The sequence below is a fragment of the Acromyrmex echinatior genome, unplaced genomic scaffold (assembly GCF_024713525.1).
Source record: "Acromyrmex echinatior isolate Ae372 unplaced genomic scaffold, ASM2471352v2 Scaffold28, whole genome shotgun sequence".
Lineage (NCBI taxonomy): Eukaryota > Metazoa > Arthropoda > Insecta > Hymenoptera > Formicidae > Acromyrmex > Acromyrmex echinatior.
In genome coordinates, this window is record NW_028259062.1 from 219,234 (window position 1) to 239,570 (window position 20,337).

The following is a 20,337-nucleotide window of genomic DNA, read 5'->3' on the forward strand; positions in this document are numbered from 1 at the left end:
AAACTGAAATCATAATTCAATCCTAATATAATATAAAGGCATGTAATAGAGAATAGTTGCGGGAAAATTACCCCCACTCCTTCTATTTTTTCTGACTTCAGCGGCGTAAATTCCAACGCGGCGTATTTGCCAGAGTTATCTTTTATTATTGTACAATAACATTTGTATTTTAGCAACAATTTTCACTGTGACATAGATTATTTCATGTTATAATACCCTGGGTATCTCATATTACGATTTCCACGACTTACGGTTTTATGATCATCAAATCTAACTTCTGTAATTATGCAATTCAACATATTCGGTATTTTTCTATTAGTATGACCTTACTCTATCATTGAAGAATTTATTGCCAAATATTGACTTCTTATTAAATAATAAACAAGATTTAATCATCTCAATAAAACTTGAAGATATCTAAATTTTACAATCTTTTTTCACGACTACAGGCATGATCTAATGAATTTTTCACTAAATAGTTTTCAATCAAGAGCAATAAATTCATGATGGAACCAATAGATAGCACTTATTAGTTTAGCAGAACTATCTCATATTAGACGCTTATCTCTCATAACAGGGGGCTTTCCTCTATATGTATATCTAATATTTCTCTAGATCAAGACCATTGGAGATTGTACTTGTTATTTTCATTTTTACGTAAAAATGAATTTTCAGTGCAAAAATGGAAATAAGAGGAATAATCTCCAATGGCCTTGACTTAACAAATGTTATCCAGGATATGAATAATAAAATTAAGAGATTTTAACCATCGGTTGAACACCTTGCGTAATGCCAATGCCGGCGATACTGTAACATTTAAGCTTATAACTTAAAAAGTATTTAATGGAAAATAACTTTATTATAGTATTTTCAAAAGTTCTAGACACCAGATTATTCTGAAATAAGATTCTTCCCTATTAGATTCTGAAATAAAAAATAGGTTCGTTTAAAAAAATCTATTTGATCTGACCTTGGTGACGCCATCTATGGTTAAACTGATAAGATTAGTAAATAGACTATTTTAAACTATATAACTTTTGTATGAAATATTTTTCTCAGAAATGCTTACTTTTCAAGATATTTAAGGGATCCGAGACTTTTTGAACACCCTGTATAATACACCCCACGCGCGCGCGCGCGCGCGTATACGTATACATGACAATCATAAAGTTTAGTTACTTCTTTTTATATTGTTATGCAGTTTATAATAATTTATATTTTGCATTGTTTACATAAGAAGGATTCGTGTAAATGTGACAAACGATATGTAAAAAATCCTATGTAACTATAATATAATTTTCTATAGTATAATTTTGAAATATATGGCCTTGTTGTTTTCAAAATATTTATTATACAATGTATATCAAAAAATGAAATAAAAAAAAATGTATATTTATTTCGGTTATGCAACGTAACATTATATTGTAGCTATATAAGTAGATGATTATCCAATTAAAATATTACGAGATTCTTTATGTATTAAGAGGGATATACAGGATCCGGCAAAATGATCTCCCACATTTTTAAATTATTAAAGATTAAAATATGGGAGATCATTTTGCCGGACCCTGTATATTCAAGAGAGATATATTCAAGATACTTCGAGAAAATTGAAATTCTACAAAAGTTCTTTTCGTGAATATAGATATTCTAAAGTATTTATAACCACACATTACAAGATATTTATACATTATATATAAAATTTTATCGTACAGAGTGAATAAATAACGAGTAACAGGAAACGTACATGATTGACTATATTATTGAATGCAAGTAGCACGGTATTTGTGAGACGGTCTTTAAGACGATAATACATAGTCAATTGATTTTGACAATTATAGCAACTTGTTCTCCCCTCAGTAGCATCTGCGGCACGTGTCTTTCCAAGGTCTCCATCTTTCCCTCAATCTTCTTCACTATCACCTTAGGGACGTCTTTTTCTGCTGGTTCTACCCTGACTGCATCAGGACCTGAATCAAAGATGCAACGTCGATTTTTTGCGATATCTTGCCTGATATTAATTTCCTTCTCTCAGTTAACGGTACGATTACTTTGGAATTTTAATATATGATTGAATATATAAATATGAATGATTTTTCTCGTCCGTCATAATTGACGATGTAGCCGTCGTTCTTTGTTCAATTAAAGTGGGAAACATATCTACAACGAGATACTAGATAAGAAAAACGAAAATAGATTCTGAAGAGGGAAGTTGAATGCATTTTTGCGCGATTTTATTTTTAAATGATAACAATATTCTTGTACGACTTATATAGATGTGCATCAAAATGTATTATCAGTTTATGTGGCACATAAATTAATCAGTTATATTTAAATCTATCAAATTTTGAGCGTTAATTATTATATGAGATAAAAAATTTTATTATTCTATTTCAATATTATACATGTATGTATCCTTAAAAATCTTGTAAGTTTGTACTTTGTGTTTTGCAAAAAGCAATTTTTTTAACAGTTCAAAAATTTTAATATTATACTTTTCAGAAATATCATTTTATACATATTTATATATATATATATATATTAAAATTTTAAAAATAAGTTATGAAATTTTAAATAACTTAATATTCTTAATTACAAATTTCTTAAGTATATAAATAAACTTTCTACAATTAGAAACTCTATAATAATGCTATTATGAATCCATAGATGTATTATGATGATCAGAATAAAAAAATAGCAAATTTTTTAATATGAACCTTAAGCAGAAATTATCGGGAATTTATCGCAAATAAACTTCAAAAAGAAAATGCTTGATGAGATCACTAAGAAAACCTAGGAAGATTGTTTATATACCAGCACGTGTCCATAAAAGCGCGTGAGGACCGGGATAAGGGAGTTAGAGGAAATAGAAAGGCTAAGAGGGTCAAAAGAAGGATGGCAGGCACGAGGAACCAAAAGGACACGTGTACGAGGGATATTCATCGATCCTGCTCACTTTTAGGTTGTTTTCCAAGGTTGCCGGTCCTTTCACCCTCCCTTCTTAGCCTCGTATCAATGACCCCTCGCGACCCCTCGCGATACTGACGTACCAAAGTACGCCAGTAGGTCAACTAACCCTGAACTCGGTGCGCCGTGAGAGAGAGAGAGAGAGAGAGAGAGAGAGAGAGAGAGAGAGAGAGAGAGAAAGATTGATTGATTGATTGATTGATTGATTGATCGATTGATCTTTATTAGCTTCAATAGCTACAATGTGTGATACAATCTAATATAATGCCTATTTATTAATATTCAAACCGCCAAACTTAAACATCCCGTACATCTACATTGCACTATCCCTCTCCACTCCTCATATATGATACTAGCGCTGTCTTAAAATTTTTGATCTTTTTTCCGTTCTTATTTCATTAGGTAAATTGTTGTACATTTTAAATCCATCACATAACAACATTCTCTGTTCCTCTTTAATTTTACATCTTTTAATATATATATTTCCCTCTGATCTTGTGTCCTTCTTCCCTTCTTATTTGCTCTATTTTATTTTTTAAATACCCGGACAATCTCCATTTACCATTTTATGTATCAAAATACAAACATTGTATTTAATTCTTTCCTTAATTGATATAAATTGCAATGTCTCAAGCATGTCTTCAATTCTCTTCTGTAATTGCACCGTAATATAATTCTCATTTCCTTATTTTGTAATTTCTGTAAATACTGCACATTATAATTAAATTTAAACTCAGTAATATAGACGAACAATATTCAAACAACGGAGTAATTACGCTTTGTATACATCACACCTCATGTATGGTGTCAAATTCATACTAATTCGACGAAATGCCTCCAATTTCGATCCTATCTTTTTCCCCAGATAGTTAATATGTGCTGTAAAATTTAAATTTCTATCTATAATGACACCTAAGTATTTAATTTCACTAACCACTTCTAATGCTATATTTTCTAGTTTTACTTTTATATTGCTTTCCGATACTTTTTTCCTAATACCTCTAATTAGCATAACTTTGGTTTTATTCACATTTAATTTCAGTCTATTATTTTTCAACCATTCCTCAATTTTTTGCATCTGTATATTAAGATTATCATTTATTTCTTGGCTCATATGGCCTATTGTATATATTAGTGCATCATCTGCGAATAATCTAATTTCACAATTGCCACAAACAACTCTTGTCAAGTCATTTATATAGATTAAAAATAATAACTGTCCTAATACTGATCCCTGTGAAACTCTCAACTTCACAGCAATAGATCCTGACAAACTTCCATTAAATTTAACTCTCTGAGTTCTGTTTTCTAAATAACTTTTAAACTAACTAAGTACTACCCTGTAATCCCATAACTTTCCATTTTCTTTAACAAAATATCTCTGTCTACTAATTCAAATGCCCTTTTTAAATCTAAAAATACAACTATCATCTTTCTTTCACCTATACTTCTTTTCCAACTCGATATAACGCATTGAAGGGCACTCTCATGAGTGTCTCACTCTAAACTCTAATTGGCACTCTTCTAATAATTTATTATCCTCCAAATAGTCAACTAATTGACTGTGAACTGTTATTTCTAGTACCTTTTTAAATCGATAACTTATTTATAGGTCGAAATTCTCCTATTTTTTTTGTTCTTCGTATTTTTGATATAGGAATTACAATAGCTTCTTTTCGCTCATTTGAGAATATTCCTTTAAAGATTTATTCAATACTTCGCATAATTTTATACCTGCTACCGTTACCATCCTTTTCATTATCTCAACAATTATTCCTTCCTCTGTACCACTTTTGTTTCCTAATTTATTAACTATTCGATTTAATTCGCTTACATTAATTGTACTAAAAACTTCAAATTTACTTTCAGTATATTTATCTATTATTAATTCCAATATATCATCACTTTCTAAAGCCCCTGATATGCTATCTACAAAATACACACTGAATCTCCCTGTATTATCTCTACTCATACTACTCTTCAGCAGCTCCAAGCGATCTCTACATTTTGTCTAGGATTTTTTTTATTTTTATCTAATCTAGATTCTAAATAATTCCTCTTGGCCTTTCTACATTCATCACTTTGTTTCTCAGTTAATCAAACAGTTCTCAATCATCATTATTCTTGCTTATTCGAGCTAGTTTATAGGTTTCATCTCTTAGATTTATCATTTAACCTCGGATTACCTCGGAAAACCATTGTTTACCTCGCCACTTATTTCGCAGTGTAATTTTCTTTCTAGGCGCAACCTCATCAAGACACTTTACAATCGCATTTATAGTTAAATTCGAGATTATTAACATAGATTATTAACATTATTACCTTTGACAACATTTACACTACAATTAATTCATTTTCATAAATTTTTCCATATCCATCTTCTTATAATTCCTACAACACAATCGTTCTATTCTCACTTTTTTTCGCACTTACATCCCAATATAAGACAATCATTGAATAAGGAGAGGGGGGAGAGAGAGAGAGAGAGAGAGAGAGAGAGAGAGAGAGAGAAAGAGAGAGAGAGCCACCCAGGGCATTGCTTTTTACACGCTATAAACGACAACGAGAGGGAGAGAGTTATTAGTCCTAACACGAGTTTCTTCTCGTTATTTCGCAACACTGTGCTTACGGAACTACATTAACCTCTTAAGAGATTTATTTATTTCCTTATATACTTACAATTCAAACAAACCGCACAGAATTTCCTTCTAAACCTAAATTAACAAAATATATGAAACCTTGTATTTTATAAGAAAATAATTTTGATCGTATTGTTGTAATGTTATTTAAAATAAAGCTTCAGTAGTCTAAATGCTTAGGACGCTTGTACGGAATATAAGAGATCCGGGTTCGACTCCCGTACATTAATATCTTTGTAATAGGATGCCAGATTGGCATCAAATTATTAAATTGTTTATCAATTTAATTTGTGATATTACTATAGTAGTATAATTGCGTTTCTAAGTCCGAAATTATTATTTCAGCGCGCTTCAAATGACTACATTAATATATAAATTCACATAGAAATTATTTAAAAAAAAAAGGATCTAAGATTTAGCTTCGATATTAGCTTCGATAATAGGCATTGACTCTTATTTGTTGTGTGTTCACATATATGGTTTTAATAAATAATTTATTATTATTTATTTGAAGTTCTTTAGTAAATTGAGTAACCATAGAAATGTTTAATTTTTTTATATAATGAAGTTGAAATTGACATGTGCAAAATTCTACGGTAGGTTAACGATGAAATAAAAGAAAAAAAATATTGAAAATGTAACTTCTCACGTATAATTTAGTGATAGATAAGGCTTGCAGAGCTTCTTTGACTAACTGCACAAAAATTTTACCATAGATTTTTCTCAAAAACGAGATTATAATATTTTAAAAAATTACGATTTTAATGATCACAAAAAAGTCAACCACAAATAGGTCAACTGGAAAGATATTCACGTGCATAAACTTGCATATAAATTTAATCTCGAAAAGTAAACATAATCTCATCTTGTTTTCGTTTGATGAAGAAGCAGTTCTTGATTTACTATTGTATATTCCATGCTATTTCATTAAGATATACTTGTAGTTTTAATATTTTATCCAAATTATGCAAATATTTGTAATAATAATTTTGGGCTTTGGTGAGGCACTGGGTTTTTTCTTTTTTCATCGGATTTGTTTCTTAAGCCCATTCTACATTAGACGCAAGCCGATCGCAAGTTTGTTGCAACAGCCAATCTGAAGCTTGCATTTTGAAAGCAATCTAATGTAGAATAGGTTTTATGCATGAGGCACTCCAGATATTTATAAAATAAAGCTATTAAGCCTCTCAGAACTACTCGATCTTGAATTTCGATAAGAAATTAACATCTCATTTTTGAAAAATTATTAAAAAATGATTATTAAATGGAACTCTTGTTATAAACTATAGGGAATTCTTCGTCTCGTCAAAAGGAAGTGGGAATCTAATCAGAACTCCAGTAGGGGAGACCGGGGCTAGTTGTTACACGGGGTAAGTTTTTTTTATTGCCACAGGTGGCAGCATTTTCATAAATTTTCATATGTGATTATTACGATACTCTACAACTTCACTTAGTTTAGCCGCCATATTTGAACGCCAATAATATATATTTGAACTCTAGAAGACGTTATGTATGTTTTTTTTATTTTCACTATTAAAAGTAAATATTATATTGTATAAGTCTTGTGTTATTGTATAAGTTATAGAAGTATGTGATTATCTTTTTGTATATTTTTTTATACATTAGATTATAACACATTTTGTTTGAATTGATATATGTACTGGTTTTCGATCTGTAAATTTTTTCGAATCGAAAATGGAAGGTTAGGGTAAATTGTTACCGTCACTATTCCTACTCAATATGTCATTAATTTAATTAAAACAATGAAATTAAATAATATAAAACTCAAGTAACTCAAATGTAGACTTAAATGTAATTTATTATTTATTATGTGCATATGTGTGTGTGAATGTTGTTTATTTTAAAAATAACTACAGAAATATATTGATTTAAAACTCATCAAATAGGAAATAGGAATTCTGATCATAACAGTTTAATCTTTTTAATCCTTAATTAATTTAAAGTGTAGAATTAATATACATATATATATACCACATTGTAGTCATTTAAACTACGCGCCGAAATTTTTTCGAACTCGGAACGCAGTTAAACTATCGAAATAATGTTATAATTAAATTTTTTGATGCTCAATAGGCATCTATCAGAGAGATCTTAATATGATAAAAATCTGTAAATAAATTTATTTACTGCGAAAAATTTTACCTCGGTCGGGAGTCGAATCAGATGTATTGATTTACATTTTGACATACGTGGAAGTTAAAAATTACTACAAAATATTATTCAACTCGAGGGATTAAATTGTCATTGTTTCTAATAGTGTAATATAGTCTGTTTCATTTACAATAAGTTATGTGCGTGTTTTTTTTTATTTAAAAAAGCATTACATTTTTCAAAATAATAAATACATATATTATACCATACATATATATGCATCATGTAATATTCCCGTAGATAAATTAATTCTATTTATCAATCTTGTTTCAATATTGTAAAAACAATTACCAATCATTTTACTGATCATTTTCTTTAGTTATACTTATTGTGAATTGTTCATGTACGATTATATAAGCAAAATCAATAATCGCGCATTCAAATCAAATCTGTCTAAAGAATTTTTGTCAAACTGCAATTCCAAATGTATTTTCTTTGTGTAACGATCAACTGATCAAGTCGTAAAGATTTTTCATGAATGTCGAGATGTAAAATGGAATTGACGTGTCAATGAAATATATCTATAATACACGTGTAGGTAGACGCTTTGTCTAGTAGAAATCACGAGATTACAGACGGTCTTGATAAGAACAGATAGGAAATTAAAGTTATAATACGATAAAATATAAGTTCGCCGAAAGAACTCGCGATAAAATGTGTGCGATAAAATGTAATTCAGATCCAGAATTATCGACTATAAAAGGATCTTCTATCTAAACTTTCCGGGAAATAGATCGCGCTTCTGAGGAAAATTGGAGAAAAAAATCAATATATAGCGGATGTCACTTAATCGGGATTTCTTCGAATTCTAAATATAATCCTTTATTTCTTATGACAAGAATATGATTTTCTTAATAAGTATAATTTCAAGTATTAATAGATAATAAAATTAATTTTTCTCTCAAGTAGATTTTTTGTTGGTTTTACCGAGATGTTTAAAATTAAAAACTTCCTTCCTATTTCGTAAAAGAAAAAATCAATTATGAATTGAAAAATTTGTAACTATTGTAATAAAACATTCGTTCCATGATATACCAATTATTGTGCGGAAAAAAAACGGTTTTGTGAAGTATCTAAAAATTTAGCTACACTGAGAAAAATTTTGATTAAACAAAAAAAGGCCTAATAGAAATGACATTTTGTTTGTCAGAATACAACAAATTCTGTTTAGTCTCATAAAAATACCATTCTTGTTAGACCTTTTTGTTGATTTAAGAACTACTAGAATTAATTTTTTTCATTATAAATCTGAAAATAATTTTGTTGAACTATAAAAATAATTATGTAGAACGCTCCAGTTGATTGCTAGAATGTCAAAACTTTTTGCAAGATTGCTCATTAAGCTTGAATTTCCTACATAATTATGTTGGTAGAATCAAATTACAATATTTTCAGAGCTGCATCTCTCTCTCTCTCTCTCTCTCTCTCTCTCTCTCTCTCTCTATATTTAAATTTTTTTAATTTAGGTAGATATAAATTTGAAAATTTAGTAAAATTATTTTGTGTATATTTCTTTCGATTCCTGTTTTACTGAGGATGTGGTCTCACTACGAATACCTTGAAGCATTTGATTAACCAATCAAAAGAAAAGAATTTTATTAATTGACCAATCAAAGATTGGATTGACCAATCAATGCTTTAAAGTATTTGTAGCATCAGGTACCCTTGATCGTACCCTTTGTTATTTAAAAATAACTTGCACTATGAAGTATATGAACGAACCGTAAGATTTCCAAGTTGAAACACGTGTTTCGCCACTTAGCTCGCATGTTTGACACGATCGGTGCGGATGAATGAAAACGTGAGAAGCAAAGGTTGGAGGGCACGTGGCGAAGGAGAAAAGGAAGGACGAGGGTGAACGCGTGAGAGGAAAATCGTTGCCACGACGGGGCGGAGGAGGGGGAGGGAAGGAAGGAGAATACAGAGCATTTGGGGAGAAGCGTCTCACGTGGAATGACAGGCGGGGGAGGAGAAGATCGCGACGAGGAAGAGTAGTGGCGGGGAAGAAGATCCGCGTAGAAGGAGGAGAAGCGGCGAAAAGGGTAAAGAGGCAGAGAAGAAACGAGCGAGGAAGCGCGCGCATGCGAAGGGAGCCCCGCGCGAACCTCCTCTCCTTCTCGAACGAGTATCGAACGCGCGCGTCGGCGACCACTATACGTAGTCAAGGTCGGTCCTTGCTCCTGCCGCAAAGCGGCGACCTTAGTGGGATGTATTATCCCCTTTCGCGCGCGCAATACGACGACCCTTCCTCTCTACTCTTCCACGGCTGCCGCCCTTTTGCCGCGCGGTGTAAATAAAGACGAACGGATCGCGCGCGCGTGTACTCCCCTGAAGCAAGTTCGTTAAACCCTATCGATTTGCGCGGCGAATGAACAATGGAAATCCCGCGGATTAAAAGTAGATCGCACTTTTGTCCCGATAACGAAGATGCTCTTCTCCTACAACGACGACTAAAGGCGACTTCGCGTTCGCGAAAAAGATTGTTTTTTGCTGCTCAAGTATCTAACAATTTAGATCGATGTAGATTTGAATTTTGTTTGGATCATTAAAGTAACTGACTAACATTTAAACTGATTGCTAGAATGTTAAAACTTTTTACAGCATTACTCATTACACTTGAGATTCCCACATAATTATTTTGATGATCCAACAAAATTATTTTCAGATCCATATCTAACTACTTTTTTAAATACTTTAATAAAACCATTCTTTTCACGAAGAAAAATGGAATCTTACATTTAAAGTGTAACTCTGCTGTTCCGAAAATAGAGCGGAAATTTCATATTTGATGCTTTTCCGTCGTTAATAAATCACGTTATTAAATCACGAATTTTCGAAGATTGCTTAAACATATGCTATTCGTTTAAACCGTATGTATTGTGCATTAATAACAAGGCCAAGCAGATAATACAAGCGAAAAAAATTATCAGTAAGTTACGATTTTAAATTGGAGACTAACGTCGATTACTACAGCCCTGACTCGATGATAAATTGTCTCCATCATTCTGTATCGACTGTGTCAGATGGACAGTGTCAAGCGAATGGCAAGGTAAAATAAGAGACAAATTTATGAATTTTAAGTTACGTGGCACGTCACGCAGGCTATATGTACATACTGAGTTCCGATATTATAATATAAAAATATACCATCGATATATACACACTTATAATACATAACTCAAGAATAGAAATCATTACTAAATATTACATGTTACGTGCCTTAAAACCTTCCTATGTTATATTAGTACCAATGACTTATTTATGAGAGGTCATTATAGCGGTTATAATATACAAAAATTATCATTGATACGAATTGATACCTTTAAATTACCTCGGATTATTTAAGATTAACACTACTTCAAATTATTCCAGATTATCAAATACTACGTCATATTAAAGATCTTAGAGTATCTAAAATTACATCATATTTTCTGAAATTATCCAAAATTTTTTACCCAAATTTACTTTGCTCAGCTAAGATTACCTTGTACGAGTACATAAAGTATTATTTTCTTCATATCATTCTAGAATATCTTTATAGACCACTATGATAATATCTTCGTGAATATCGATTTTAACTTTTCTGCTTAAGAAAGAAACGCAATTTTACAAAACAAATATTTATTGCATACAGGAACATAAAAATATAAAAATTTCGCAAACAGAATATATATTATATGTATAAATAGCAACAAATTCGACTACTCGTTACATTTGAGATTTTTTAATACATACCAATACCCAATTGAATATAAATATTAATAGGTAAAATAAAAAATTAAAAAAAAAAAACACTTTTTTAAAATAACACAATTTAATAATAACACAGACTCTTTGTTAAATGACATCACAACTTAATGTTAAATTAAAAATTTTGCGACTAATTAAGTTAAGTATAAATAAAAAGGTACATATATAAAACAAACATTTGAAAACTTTTATGTGTATGTACTTAAATATTATTAAAGTCCTGATATAATTAAAACTTTTTTAAATTTTTTTTAACTGTTTTATAATCAGTTTTCTATCAGATTGAGAAATAGTTAAAGGATTAAGAGTGTCATAATACCCTGCATATTAATATATAGGGCCATAAAATATATATTTATTCTCAATTTTTTGAATATCATCTTTTTGTGGCCACTCAACACTTGTAAATTTTTAAACAGAAATTTTATTTTAAACATTTAATTAATATTATATATTATTGTAAAAAGGTACAAAATAATCGTCAATGACGTTCACTAACTTCAAAAACCGAAGATTATCTTAGATTATCTCAGATTATCTGAGACTACTTTAAGAATACCTAGAATTACCTACAGATTATTTGATGTTGCCCTTACATTACTTAGGATTTCCCATTAGATTATCCAAGATTACCTGAGAACGTTAAAGATTATTTAGAATTACTAAAAATTATTTGAATTACTCAAAATTTTATTTGAATTGTCGCTGAATTACCTAACCCTTGTTCAAAAATGATCTCAGTGACCAATTCCTCGCTTATTTATTAAATATACAACAGTAAGAGATACAATTTACAATTTTTATTAATTATAGTAATTCCCTATAATTATTAAAAATTATCAATTTTAATGCATATTTTTTTAACTTGGAAAAACTTTTCAGTTTCTGCTTTACAAAAAAACTGAAAAATTTAATTACAAAACAAAAGAACTTTTCAATATATCAGATAAATGTTCAAGAAAATGTAAAATATTTATGTGATGAAAATGTCAATAATAATACTTGAGAATATTTATTTTTGAAAGAAATTTGTAAGATTTTATATATATATATATATATATATATATATATATATATATATTATATATATATATATATATAATATTTTTAAATTTATAGAAGATGTAAAAAAAAGACTAAGATATTGAATAATCTGCGAATAGCGCGATTTAAAAAATTCTAAATCGAGAGGAGTTATTTTTAGTATTATAACCGAATATTTTTGTAATAAAAAAATTTCCAAAAAATTGTATCATAGTATTTTTCTTTATCATTTGTATTTCGAAATGTCAGAGGTTATAAAACTTGCTTTTTATTGTCCAATTCGATTCTTTCTCTCTCTCTCTCTCTCTCTCTCTCTCTCTCTCTCTCTCTCTCTCTCATTCTCGTATCATCATCGCGCATTGTATTTCCGTGAGATGCAAAAATTCACAAGAAGACGAGAATCGATCGATCACCTCCTTTCCATCGCATCTATCGACTCTGATACTTATAATTTTTTGCGCGTTATACAATACCATCTACAACATATTTATATACCGAAAATTATTATTACAGCGTCAAGAATCTGTAATTGCCGAAGTCAGTTATGAATATTAATTGCGTAGTTTTATGCCTACAAATTCTTTTCAGATCATACGATGTAAATTTTGAAAATTTTAGTATTTATTGTCGTATTATTCATGAAAATTATATTAATGTGTTCTGTATCGCGAACAGATTAAAACATACGAAAAGATTTTTCTCCGTCCTTCTTGTCTAAAAATCTAATTGAAAATTATAATTTATCCTTGATTCTCTTATACGCGCAGTTAAATGATTTATATAATAACTGGAACAGGTTGTGACTTTATACAGTTTTAGCATTCTCAGTCAAGTCTTTATAACTCTTTTTCAATCAACAATCTTTATGAAATATAAGGTATTCCACGCGATTAGCATAAGACACTACAAGATTATTGCAGTTTATCTTGTAACAGTTGTGTTACAATTAAATATGATATCGAATAACAGAAACTGGAATTAACATTTCATTATGCGCTTATAACTTATAATATCAATGTTGGTGTTAAAATATTATTAAAGTAAAATCTGCTTAAAATCAAATGAGAAAATATCGTTATCTATTTGCATTTACTTAATTGCAAAATCTTGATAAAGAAAAATCAATTTTCAATTGTCAGCTGAAGCGCCTAGAGTTATAGATATGTAATAATATAATACTAATCTCATAAATAAATAGCATTCAATCAATTCAATTCATTAACGACCAATTTTCAGTATTTAGACAATAATATTGTTATGAAGGAAATGATTTTAGTTACTTTCTAAGAAATTAGTTAAACTATCTTTAATGATTTTAATATTAATAAAAAATCTTTTAACATTGGAATACACATCGCCCGCGCTGATGATATCCTGTTAGCTCGAAGGTACCAATTTTCTATTTTTGTTTTTGGTTAATGAAGAGTTATTAAATATTATTTATGTTTTTAAAATTATTTCTTTTATATTAACATTTTTTATATTCTATTGTATATTTAATATAAAAAAAGAAAAAAATTGAAATGATCCAAAAGCGGATCCAAACTACCACTATCTGGCACTATCGGCGGTTCTTATATATCAAAGAAAATAAAAACAATCGTGATTTAATAAAGATATATATTAATATGTATATTAAAGATTAAGATATATATTAAAGATATATATTACGATAGTGGCCTTTGATGAATTATATGTAATAAGACAATCGTACCGACAGCGGGTGCTTTCTTCTTGACTTTGCGGGACCAGACCTCGAAGCAGTCCTCGAGCGCGAGGTTCCAGAACTTGTCGAAGGCGGCCACGTATGCTTCCACATGTCCCCTTATGCCGTACGCGTTCCTGGTGTAGACCTTCGGCACAAAGAACGCTCGATTATTCCTTTTAGATCGCGACGAGTCCTCGTATTCCAGGTAAAGACGAGTCCTCGTGTTCGTCGAGAAAAGAGACGACAATCGGCATTCCCTCTTCACTTTCGATCATCACCAACGAATCGTTTGAGTCGCGTCACCAAAATATAAAGTAACAAAGTTCAAGCGTACATTGTTAATCCTACATTACGTGTGGATTTTTTTAACGTAATTATTTGCGTGTTTTTGACACTCCAATATCATATGTCAATTTTCATTGTTATAAAAATAAAGATTGATAATATTCAATTGATATATATCCTTTAGACGAAGTAAATGCAAAAATTTTTTAAAATTGTGTTAAACAATTTGCGCTAAATATGTTGTGTGTAATAGATACGTTCCGTTTTCACGCTCACCTGTAAGCATCAGTTCATTCTTGTTGTCTATTGAATATTAAATAAATACAAATGATGCTTACAGGTGCTATAAGCGCAAACCCAACGTGTGAATACAATGTGTATAAATAGTATTTTATTTAGTAAATGTATACGTAAGGCAGGAATGTCCTGAACACTCCACACGAGTAATGAAGAATTAAATCTATATCAGTTAGATTAAAATAATGTGTCACGTGAAATGTCTATAAAAGAAGCTAACTCGATTTTTTTATCATTGAAGTTTCTCGCGAGGAGTGTCTAATTCGTATTTGACTATTGTGTAAACTGCCATGCGATGCAATTCAGTCAATTTTTTTTCTTCATATCGCATATGCTCCGCATTCATTACACTTTTGTACGGCTAACGAATTACGTAGTCTAGAAACAACTAAAAGTGACACTTACGATCATAATTATGAATACAATTAGTGTCAATTTTAATTGTTTCTGTCATCATACAATATATAATTATCAGCGCAATTGTAGACCAGTAGCGTTATTTATTTTGAATTCTAATCTCTTTTTTTCCTTTTTTTATTTTATTTCACAATGTTTTGTCTAAAGATTCAAGTTTCGATCTTTTTTCAGCCTAAATTGGAGCTCACAAAACTCGAATTTTGGTATCGCTGCATATCGTATTTGGAGATATTATAATACGTAGAGAGAGTGATAATATTCAGCATAATATTTTAATAAGATAAAATTCATTAAAACACACACACATACACACACACACACACACACATTGTGCCTGGTTGAGGAAGGTCTGCGAGAAAAAGCGTTGCTTGCCGCATAGATACGGCCACAAGAGACAAGATAGTGGCCTGATACGCGGAAGTGCAGGCAACAAGGCCCCCTTCAATGCCTTTCGTGCTACAGTACAAACATACGTGCCACAGCCAGTTTTGCCGCAATGAGAATTAATTGCGAGCCTCGGACTTGTGTGTATGTGTATGTCATCGCGAGTCATTGAGTCGCCAGTGATGTTCGCGAATTAGCCAGAATCGATTCTAGGAGTTCTCAAGATCGACCGCCACTCGAGGAGTCCGGTCTTCGCCGTTTCAAGGTGACAGAACTCGCGCGCATCTTAGTCTTTCCGCGTGTTTTCGTTTTTACACGAATGATGATCTAATGGAGTCATTTTGCCCATTTGTTCGTATAATCGTGAATTAATTCGACACAGCTTATTTTTCTGTTTTCACTTTGATTAAACGACTATATCTGATCATCAATTGCGGATGTGATGGAAATATGGCGTCATTAGAGTTAATCGTTGTTTTGGAATAGCGACAATTTTGCGCGTTTGATGTATCGGGATTTTCTTGACCGTGGATTCAAGGATTTCATTGATCGAGAGATCGCGGCAATGAGATATCGAGGACGATTCGGTGGCAAGATATGGATTCAATTAGACCGGAAAATTTCGGAAATGCTCGAGGCTGCGATCTGATCGAATCGATTAGATTCTACATGAATTTTTGCCAAAATCCTTGTCCAAAACGCGAGAATTCTCTTGCGTATTTTGCCATCTTTAAACGGCCCTTAAACGCTGAATATTATTGTACAATTATTTTGTATAATATAGATCGTTTACATGGAAAGAACAATTTTTTTGAATTATCTAAAAATTTAGCTAATACAGATCTGAAAAGTTATTTTGTTAGTCCGTCAAAATAATTACGTAGGAATCTCAATCACGATGAGCAATGCTACAAAAAGTTTCGATATTCTAGCAATCAGTTTGAGCGTTCTACATATTTATTTTGATGAAGGGTCGCTTTAGTTTAATGATTTTGTCATTTTAATTTATTTTTCAAAACAAGGTAATTCTACATTATGTTATACACGCAAACTGTTACATGTGTAAATTAATTTTTTCTTCACATCAGCAATATACAATACATGGATAATAAATCTCAGAGACGTTAGCTATCCGATTATTCAATCAACATAATCGAACGTCCCTCGCAATTTTTTTCTTAATGCACTTATATTCGCGACGATGAGTTTGAATGACTTGATATAAAGAAGAAAAAAACCGCGTGCTTTCCTCGGCAATTTGAACGGTCGAAGGTCGAGTGATTGATTCGCTAAGATAAAATCTTCTTTCCGGATGCGTTCGAAGGTCATAGGAGATTAGGATCTGCCGTCGAGGACGATTTGAAAGATAACGCGAGTCTTAAGAAACGCGACGACGATGAAAGTTAATGCATTTAATTTAAGCTTGCGGAAGGAGGCTAATCGGGAACTTCATCCTTCTTGTTGAAGACATATCCACTTCCGTTCGGCGGAAGCCCAATTAAATCAATTTGATTTTTATTTTTCATTATTCCATCTCATTGTTCTATTATTAGTCGTCCTTAGCGCGCGGCAGCGATCATTAAGCGCGCCACGCTGCGAGAAATCATCGCATGCGATTAGATAAGTATGATGATGATTTATCAGCGTGCACATCATGCCGCAATTTTACAACTTTCCACGGGGACGGGCGTTCACTACCGGATTGATTGTACAACGTCTCGAGGACGTTGATTCTGTACATATTATAATTATCAGATGACAGGGATAGATCTCTCAGATTGTCATCTATATTTAAAGATGGTTCTTGAAAAATGTTTGGCTCTCAAAATTACAGCTTTGGTTATAAGCACCTCCACAAATTGACATCAACATTCTAATGGAAAATAAATTAAAAAACGGTTTTATTGAAAAAATATTTTTACAATACTTTTAGTATTTTATTAGTTCTTTTTTTATCTTCTCTTTCAATTTCAAAATGAAATAAATTAAGAATGCTTTATTACATATATTAATCTTTTGCGAATGGACGTCAAAAACAATGAACTGCTCAACATCATAGTATTGTCAGTAAAAGTATTGTCTTCATACAAATACTCTCTTCGTAAAATATTAATCTTATAAGAATCATATTTTTATTGTTTCACATGCACCAAGTACTGTATTTATGACTCTAGCAATTAATTTCAAGGAAAATGAAATAGCAATTAAAAAACTTTTTTTTTAACGTTCCAAAATTGTGTCTTTCAGCATAAAAGATTTTATATACAATGATGAGTAATAGTTTCCGAAGGATGTCGTACTCCAAATTGTATTCTCCCGGTAAAATCGATTGCATGTACTTAAAGTTCAAGGAATAAATTTTAGGGCAGTGCGACCCTGTTCCGACTCTCGTCTTGTGCAGTTGAATCATTTGTCGTACGACGACGACATGTCAGGGACGTAAACAGAGATAGCTAGAGCGCCCTGTTGGATCACCATGGTTACTAGTGTTGACCCGAATGCTTTTCTTTCCTCCACGATCGTGTTTCTTCGACGAAGGGTGAGTCTCATCGCCCTTCGAATACGTCCTCGCTAAGGGTTTCGCGTATATGTCACCCAGTGCGAAAGTGTGTCAACCATGTATGCGTACACGTACAGTGTTAGGGGTGTTAGGGATTGGATGGAAAAGAAATGACGGAAGGGAAAGAACTGCGGAAAAGAAGGGACGAAGTGCTCTTTTTTAGAATTGCTTCTTTGGTTAGGATGTAAAGGATTAGGAAGGGTGTTTTACACCCTGGGAAATTGCGATAGAAGAAAATATCTATTCTGAAAATTTGTGTTTGAAAACATACATCTTTTTACTAGAAGCGTAAATAAGCGGAAAATTGATGAAATGAGAGTAATTTAAGTCTTTGAATATAATAAATACAATTTTGATGAAATTTTTGCACAACGAGAGAATTATTCTTTAATCTGTGTAAAATCTCTAGAAAAAATGTATATAATTTAAAATCATCTTTATGTTATTTAATGAAAATTCGCGCTTTTTATTGAAAAAAAAATCACTTCAGAGTTTTACAAAATATATAAAATATATAAAATATCAATGATTAGGGGAAAAATTAATTGATGACCTACCCTAACTCGGATTTTATTCTCCATGCATCCATGAAGCATTCCTAACGGGCCGAGGATTTTTTGCATTTTCGAGAGTACATCCTTCTGTTCACGTCTTCTTCTAGACACTGGTTCTGTAGATAGTAAATTTTACTTTTAAATATCAACATCAAAATCATAAAAATCTGAAAATATCTGTATTACTTAAAATCAATTTAATTACGTATGGTTGATTAAAAAAAATTTTACATTTATTTTTAGATTAAATGAAAGTTTGAAATTTAAACCTTCAAAATTCCTTTAGATTTTAAATTATACTAATTTTGTAAACAAAAACAATACAAAATGTTCAGAAAGATCTATGGTACAATTTAATGAAATTTGATTCATGAATGTAACTTGATGATCACAGATAAAGCTCGTTGAAAATAATTTATGATCCAAACGGGAGTTTTCTTTAAATTGTCATTGAAATATCGAATTTCGAAATCATTTCATGATGTCGAATTTAATTACTTATTATTTGCGTCAAATGATTTTATCATTTGTAAAATAAAAGTAGAAAGGAAGTATATTGCTTTCGATACAATTCTTGTTAATTGCTCGATATTGAATATGTATTAATAATCAAGGAAAATCGTTCCCTCAATAACAGATAATAACAGATAATAACTTCATGGAAAGCTATAATAATTTCTATACTACAAAAATACGTTAGACAATATCTAGAAACTATCTAGAGTAAAATATAATTAAAAAAGTTAAAAATACTATGAAATAAAATATGTCGCCTTTTAACTTTTCTATCATGAATAATAAGAAATCATAATAATAACAATAAGAAAAATAATAACCATAACAAGACACTATGTTATACTATAATATTAGTTTACTATACACTTGAAAAGTATCGGAGTATCGGAGTATCGGAAGTAGTCTCGAGACCGGCAGATTGCGGCGATGGATTTTTATGAGCCGCCGTAACACCGCGCTAATAAGAATTTATGCGACTCTCTTGTGTCTCGCAGACTCGCTCGACAAATCATCGTTCATCCTTACGCGCGAAGAACGAAAAGCCGATAACATCGAGCGCGCGTCGTTCGAGCCTCCTGCAGCTTTTGCTCCTTTTTTCCCGCCGACTACGAGATCTTACGCGACCGAGAGAGCTTCATTAACCTCCATCGTCGTTCTCGTATATGCCTTATACACAATAAATTTTTTTTTCTCGTTGAAGTAAATCAATCGGATCTACGATGAAAGCGTAATGTGTAACGCAAAAGAACCCAAGAAACACAACTTTGACATTTAGTACGTAATTTAGCGTCGTAAACAGAAAGCCATAGTTGATTAAGTTAAATTAAGAAGTCGCTTGTTTTAATTTCTTATTAGAAAGTTTTTGCAATATCGTTTATTCCAGATACGGTGAACGTTAGGTTATCTTCTTCTTAACAACTAATTAAGAAAAAGATAACATGATTTCACTGTATTCGGATTAATGTTATTGCAAAAATTCCCTAATGTATAAAAATTATATATCCCTTATTTTAAAGGTGCGATATAACTAATAAAATTAAGTTT

The 20,337-nt window shown here is 31.1% G+C and overlaps 1 protein-coding gene across 1 annotated transcript; it reads right to left on the reverse strand.

Annotated features, from left to right (window-relative positions):
* Positions 1-1,627: 1,627 nt before the first annotated feature.
* On the reverse strand, positions 1,628-19,590 carry LOC105148611 (U6 snRNA-associated Sm-like protein LSm11). The gene is made up of 3 exons (XM_087416528.1): positions 18,781-19,590; positions 14,287-14,425; positions 1,628-1,970 (listed from the first exon to the last, which is right to left on the reverse strand). Exons 1-3 carry the CDS (start codon positions 18,844-18,846, stop codon positions 1,819-1,821), a joined length of 357 nt encoding a protein of 118 aa, XP_087272654.1. The 5' UTR covers positions 18,847-19,590; the 3' UTR covers positions 1,628-1,818.
* Positions 19,591-20,337: the final 747 nt, after the last annotated feature.